Source organism: Porites lutea, chromosome 12 (genome assembly GCF_958299795.1).
Source record: "Porites lutea chromosome 12, jaPorLute2.1, whole genome shotgun sequence".
Lineage (NCBI taxonomy): Eukaryota > Metazoa > Cnidaria > Anthozoa > Scleractinia > Poritidae > Porites > Porites lutea.
In genome coordinates, this window is record NC_133212.1 from 6,933,355 (window position 1) to 6,940,529 (window position 7,175).

Sequence of the window (7,175 nt, forward strand, 5' to 3'; positions counted from 1 at the left end):
AACGTTTTGCAAAGTTTATAAAGAGAATCAGAACGGGCTTGAAAAATATACAACTTAAGTTTATTGTTTGTGTAAGTTATGAATTTGATTTACAACTAAATTATACAAGGTAAAATTGATTTTTTATCAACCATCAAAAGAAGCTATTTTTGGGCTTGAGCCTTATCCTCTCAGCAGTTCTTCCTACTATACTACCCTTGGCTTATTTGGCCTAGATGGGTATGTGCAATGACTAACAGGACCAAAAGCGAATTCACTTCACACTGTCGAATCGCTGCGAAGACGAACTCCTTGGTGTTGTTGTTCCCAGCCCGTTTCGCGCATGCTCGCTACAGTTCTCGAATGATTGACAGATTTCTTAACTGGGGCGATCATGGAAAGCCGAAAAGCGGCAAGATCAAAGGCCGTTGCCAGCCCCCCCTGATGAGGATGTCAGACGCGTTGTTTATTATTTATTAATGGCAATTGTTTCACTCATTTTGTGTACGATCAACTTGTACATAAACACAATGATGCGACATAGTCAGGAGATGTGGGTGTTCTTTCAAAAGCAGCAAAACTAAAGACTGAGAACTTCGCTTCTGCATTGAAAAAAGATGGAAGACCCAGTAATTCACAGAAATTACTTCTTCCTTTTGTGGATCTTTGTCACCTTTGTGACTGATTCTCGAGGTACATGGACTCTGCTTTATCTTATATTTTCTTTACTGTAATTAATTTTGACATGAAAAAAGAAAGTGAGAATCTCATATTTTTCCTTTTTTTTTTTTTTTATAAAAAGCTTTCCGCCAAGGATCAATTGACAACGTTTTCTATGCCAACTTCGTGATCAGTGAATTTTCTTACCTGAATATCCCAAGTATTGGACGGGAACTAAATACTCAAGGCGGAAACGTTTGTGGCCTCGCCTGTCTAGAAATTCCCTCATGTTTTTCGTACAACGTGGCTGCCTTCCCTGATGTCAACGGCAAATTTCTGTGTGAACTCCTCCCATCGGACAAGTTTAACAACTCAGACAAGTTCAACGCGAGCAGAGAGTTTCATCACGTCTCCATTGCGGTGAGTTTACATCTAATTTATCACAATAGATTGTTTTTAAGACGAAATTTAAGAGCTACGCTACTACTCGCGCAAATTTCGAAAGTTAGCATAACGTCATGATCTCTTTGCTGGGAAAATTTTAGAGCATTCGACTATTGATTTTGGGTTCAAGCCTTTTAAAAGGTCACAACTTAGTTTTCTAACTCTTAACATCTACCATCTACCGATGTTCAGACATACCTGATTCATACTCAACCTACTTATACCTGGTTCAATCGAAATTTGTCTTCGAATGTCCTAATTACGTTTATACACTGGCTATAGATACTTCTGTTTTAGACTAATCTGCCGGTTAAAACCTCAAAGCTAAGTCAACTGAGCAAACCCAGTTTGGCGTGCAAAAAGGATCTTTGTTAGCAGATAAAAATATATATTGTTTGCCGCCCTCAATCTTAAAAGTGACAAGCAAGAGGCCTGTGACGTCACCAAACGTCGCGATCTTGGCCGTAATCTTTTTACCCAACCTCGTCCCCAGGGCTTTTTCCTCACCCATTTTTTGAGGGAAAAGCCCTGGAGACGAGGTTGCTTTTTACCAAGAATTAGAAATCAGTTAAAAACGGCGTGAATTGGTATTTTTTTATGCTCGAAGTGTAAAATAACACGTAAATAGGTACTTTGCATCATTTTATCCACAAGCATTACTTTTATTTTGAAAAAAATTAAAAAAAAATGCATTTTTACTGAAAAATGGCTTGACCACCTGCTTCTTATGACGCCATATCTCATAACCATAGTATCTGACCATTACTTAACTTGTCTCAAAATGCGGGCGAGGGATAAACAAAGACCTACTGAAAAAAAAAAAACGTGTGGTGCTGGTGCTTTATTGTCTAGGAAAAAACTCAGAAAAACCTAAGAGGTGGGTAGGGGAGGGGGGGGGGGGGGGGTGGCAACCAATGCCTCCCCACCTCCCGCAACTTTCTCCCTCAACTTTCCAACTTTCCAGTGTTTTTCCTGTTCTGTTTGGATATTACTAACTAAAATTGAACTGAGAGAATTCGTATTCATTAACGTTCCAGGCAATAAATGAATTAAACCGAGTAAATTGCCTTGTTAAAACAATTTTTATTGAACCCAGTTCTTCTTTCTTTTTCACATAAGCAAAACACCTAACTCCTATAATGTTTGCCTGTTTCGATAGGATGCCCATCGTTGTTATGGGATGCCATACCAACGCAGATTGAAAGATAGAACTGCCACCTGTAACTATTAATTAATTAAAACCGTTCGTGTTTCGTTATTTTCAAAAATAGCTGTTGTTATTGAGAATCAGTCGCGAAGGTGACAAAGATCCACAAAAGGAAGAAGTAATTTCTGTGAATTACTGGGTCATCCATCCTTTTTCTTAAATGCAGAAGTGAAGTTCTCAGTCTTTAGTTTGGCTGCTTTTGAAAGAACACCCACATCTCCTGACTATGTCTCTTAAGTGTGTTTATGTATAAGTTGATCGTACACAAAATGAGCGAGACAATTTCCATTACTAAATAATAAACAACTCGTCTGACATCCTCACTCTAGAAAAATTGTTGTTTTAAAATGCATACGAGAACTTGATGAGTTTTGATGTAGAGAGAAAGAACAGTGGTTTCACCTTTTCAAGTGATTAACTCTAGAAATTAAGTGGAAAACCCTTTTTCAAATACTTTACTCTCTACAAACAATTTCCGCACTATTTCCCCAACTTACTTTATATTTGCAAACTACTCTGTGTTGAGAATAGATTCTCCTGTTTTGTTTTCATACCCTATTATGCTGAAACAAAGTTAGCAGTGAAGGTTTTAAAATGTTAGTTAAATTGTCGTTGCCTCTACAGTGTATATCAAAATGTGTCCACTCAAAACGAAAACAATCTTCATGTTAAGACTATAGCGTTGGCGGACTTTGAGAAGTCTGGCAAATTATTAACAGGTTTAATTGTCCAAACGTGGCTTCAACTGAATAAGTTATCTTGTAAACTAGATGTAAAAATCTCTGACAGTGATCTGGGCTTAAAGTCTCAGAAAATGATTGCTCAAAAAATCGACCTTAGTGAACTTTGAAGCAGTCGCGTTTTCAATATAATATAGTATCAATAACTTCCACAATTTTCTTGTATGGATAAATGTGCGGGGAAAATTGATTACCATTGAGACTACTGTTGCTATGACCCATGATAAGGTTGGGTTAAATTACCTTGCATAATTAGAAATGTGGAGATTCTGAGTGGGCTTTACTTAATAATTTTGATACAATTTATTGGAGACCATAGCAATATTTTTCAGTGGCCTTAAAAGTTATATTAACCTCAATCCAATTGCCATAAATTATCACTACTAACTGTCCTTGGACTGAAGTTTTCCAAAATGCAGTTTTTAGTGAGTAGAAACAATTGGGGGAGCGTTGCGTGGCACCCAAAAAACGGCTGCGAGGGAGACTAGCAACAAGGCTGCACTTTTCACGTCATCGGTTCAATAGGACAAAATTCTTTCCAAATTTGGTCAACAGCAGCTGGTTATGGTGAATAATGCGTGTGGTTTTAACCAATCAGAAGCGGGGAAATATTTTAAATGAATAATATTTTGTGTTAAATGCTACTAAACTAAACTTGAGGCTCAACTTGGTAAGCGAAAGTCGATTGTTGAATTTCCGTCTGTATTTTTTTTTAACGGGCATGCGACATTAACCCCGTGACCTAACTTCTAAAGGGCCAGGCGTTGCAATTTGTCTTCCCCTTTTACCAAAACTCTGCCCAGCACTCAGATGAATCCACCAGGGACCAAGGTCCAAACCATCAGGATCATCAGGGCACAGAACCCTCCTTATCACGTTAAGTCGCAACTCTTGGGAAGGGATGAAGAAGTGTTATAAGTCACGTTAATTCTCAATGATATTTTGACTTTGCTATTCAATGGTCGTTACTTACAGCTATATGCTTTCCCCTGTGTAGTCTTTGTGCGACAGTTCGCCCTGTAAGAACGCTGGTAAATGCATTTCGTTGTACCAGGAAAATGGATACAAGTGTATCTGCGCGGAAGGATTCACCGGAAAAAACTGCGAAACGAGTAAGAAATACTTGGTTGAAACAATGTTGCCGCTAATTGACAAATGACAAAGCCTTGACTGTGTGCTCTGTTCTGTTGTAAAGCACGCAGGAAGCGGCTACAACACGAAAGAATTGTTAGGGGGAAACATGAGATGTATTTTTTTCTAGTTCTTGAGTGCTCTAGCCGCTTCCTAGGTACTTTATTAAAACTAAACAGGGTAACAAAAAATGCACTTCATTTCAGCGTCAGTACATTCTTAAAACTGTTTGTGCCCGCAAATATTCTGTTATGTCTCAATATTGAATAGGGGGGACGAGGGTATCTAGAAAAAGACAAACCTTGTTTTTTTTGGAACATTTAAGTGAACTGCAGTTCAGTTGTACTGACGACCCCCCCCCCCCCCCCCCCCCACATTGTTCGGGGCTGTTCACTAATCACTGAGTATGAAGCTTTTCATTTGTAATTTTAATTTTAACTTTTATTGGCTGCTAACTACAGTTACGGTTCAAAATGGAAAACTTCGATATTTGATCGATAAGTATTTCTCTGAAAAGTCGCTCAAACGGTTTTTATTTCTTTTGCACAGGCACAACATTTACGTCTTGCAGAGAAATTTACCTCAAAGACAAGTAAGTTAGTATATTAGCAAACTTGACAAGACGTTTCTAGGCTTATTAAAAAAACACCTAAAAATGTCGGGAAAATACGAAAAGATCCGCGTCCTTTTACTTTGGCGTTTGTGCTTGTACAAAAAATGAAAAGAATATAATTGGTTCAATTTAAAATATAAAATAATTTTGAAAAGTTTTTAATAATACAACGGCACTCTACTTCAGACATGTTGATAACACGTATGACTGAAGGCTAAATTAAAATATCAAAATCCAGGTATTGTTTTTCGTAAAAATAGGCTTCTACTTCTTCTATTAATTTTGGAACAATTAAGTCCTATGGGTAAAAAACAACAACAACAACAACAACAAACAAAAAAGGAAGGGAAGTTTAAAGTTGACAATGCGAATCCGCGCCGTTACCTTTCAGAAAATGTTCCTGTTTGGTATATGCAGAGAAAAAAAATGAAAACGGCGTAAAACAAGACAAATTCAGGTGTTTGTTGCGACGCAGTAAAACGAAATTTTGAGCATGTAGGTTTCGTTCGTTAATTAATTTCGGAGAGGTCAGATTCGTGTTTTATTGATTAACTTTTCTGCCACCGTAAGACTCTTAGAACTTTGGACTTACCATGACTCATCACTTCATCAGGTCTAAAGTAAACAACGCCTACTTTCTGCAAATTGAATCAGGAAAAATCCCTGTGTACTGTCACATGGATAACTATAGCATCGAAGCATGTGGGGGCGGAGGATGGACAATGGTTATGAAAATCGACGGAAATAAGGTAGTGCACGATTATGATTAACATTATGTTTTACCCGCGCAAGGTTACAAGAAAATATGATAAAAAATGATGGCGATAATGATTTACCACATCCTGTAGCACGGCCTGGTTGAACAAATATTTGCCGCTTTGATATCATTTTACTCAGTGCAAATATAACAGAGTCGTGTTAAATGTAGCCTGCGAACGGAGACGTATTTGGTCGACACTTCTAGATCCACCCGAAAAGTTACTTCTCGGGTAGAGAGAAGGAACGCTAGGAAATACGTCTGCGTATAATTAGGACTGTCTAAGTTAAATGCCTCGTTTCTTTTTAATTCATTTATTTATTCATTCATTTTTCGTAGTCAACTTTTCACTACGACTCAAAATTTTGGAACAATAAAACCGAGTTCAATCTTCCAGGAGGGGAGACGGGATTTGACCATAATGAGACCAAGTTGCCGACTTACTGGAATCTTCCCTTCTCTCAAATCTGTCTCGTGATGAAAATGGGCCAACAGAACAGATCTATTGTCATGAACAAGCACGCCTATTCCTTGTACTCTCTTATCGCAGACAATCGCTACAGGAACACGTTTCTGGGTCGTGATATGTGGAAGACGTTGATTGGCCCGGAAGCTTCTCTTCAGTCCTCTTGTAACAAAGAAGGGTTCAATGTGGTTAGTGACAACCCTAAGCTGGCCAAAGCAAGAATCGGTATCATTAGCAACCAGGAAAACGAATGCAAGTCATGCGACTCTAGAATTGGATTCGGTACTGGAGGTCTCCATGATGACTCCAACTCGTGTGGCAATGAAGCTACATACTCGCCAGAGGGTAACAAGCATATTAAGACCATGGGATATATATTGGTCAAATAGAAGAGAAAACCATGCCAGGCATGCATTGTAACAGAAAAGAAACTACAGATCTTAGGTAGTTTAAGAACAGGGAGAAATTAAAGCCTCCTTTGGTTTCTTGTTTGTTGTAGTAAAGAAAAATAAAACTTGGTGACGGGAACTTGTGTCATTTTTTATGTATTTGGGTCGCTATACAAAGGAAAATAATAACCCTTAAGCCACAGGGATACCAATATGATAACTAAAGGTGTCTCAGACGACCACTATTTAGTACTTAAGATGGGGCAGGAGGGAGGGTATAAGGAACCATTCTGTACCCCCTATACCGCATTAGTAAAATCCAACTAGTGGATCTATTATCAATGCTGCCATCTGATTGGTTGAGCTACACTGGTAGCGAAGAGCACGGGCTTTTTGGCGGCAAAAAAGGCTTAAAGTCTAGCTTTAACTAGATAAAAATTTTTTATTCTCGATATTTTTGACCAACTAGTTGGATTTTACAAAAGTAATTATTCCTCTCGCCCCCATGGCCTCTGAGTCATTAGCCCATTCGACCTTCGGCCTCATGGGCTATTGACTCAGAGCCCATTACGGCTCGAGGAATAATTGTTAAATATTCTTTAAACCTACGTCTGGGTGGTTCTTCACTGCATGTAAGCCTGAATTTGGCATTACGCTCTTTTTTTTATTTAAGGATATTGTTTCTCTCCCCCCCCCCCCCCCCCCCCGCGACCCCTTCGATTTGAATTCAATTCAATTCAATCAACTTTATTTAAACACGGTAAATGGCTCAGCAAGCTGGTTTTCAGA

General features: G+C 38.5%; 2 protein-coding genes across 2 annotated transcripts; both read left to right on the forward strand.

Moving 5' to 3' along the window:
• The first annotated feature begins 215 nt into the window (after window positions 1-215).
• Window positions 216-4,189, forward strand: LOC140953630 (protein lin-12-like). Its single transcript, XM_073403048.1, has 3 exons — window positions 216-219; window positions 782-1,059; window positions 4,028-4,189. Exons 1-3 carry the CDS (start codon window positions 216-218, stop codon window positions 4,187-4,189), a joined length of 444 nt encoding a protein of 147 aa, XP_073259149.1.
• A 1,247-nt stretch (window positions 4,190-5,436) lies between these two features.
• LOC140921628 (uncharacterized skeletal organic matrix protein 5-like) lies at window positions 5,437-6,517 on the forward strand. Its single transcript, XM_073371633.1, has 2 exons — window positions 5,437-5,523; window positions 5,871-6,517. Exons 1-2 carry the CDS (start codon window positions 5,452-5,454, stop codon window positions 6,384-6,386), a joined length of 588 nt encoding a protein of 195 aa, XP_073227734.1. The 5' UTR covers window positions 5,437-5,451; the 3' UTR covers window positions 6,387-6,517.
• The last annotated feature ends 658 nt before the right edge of the window (window positions 6,518-7,175 follow it).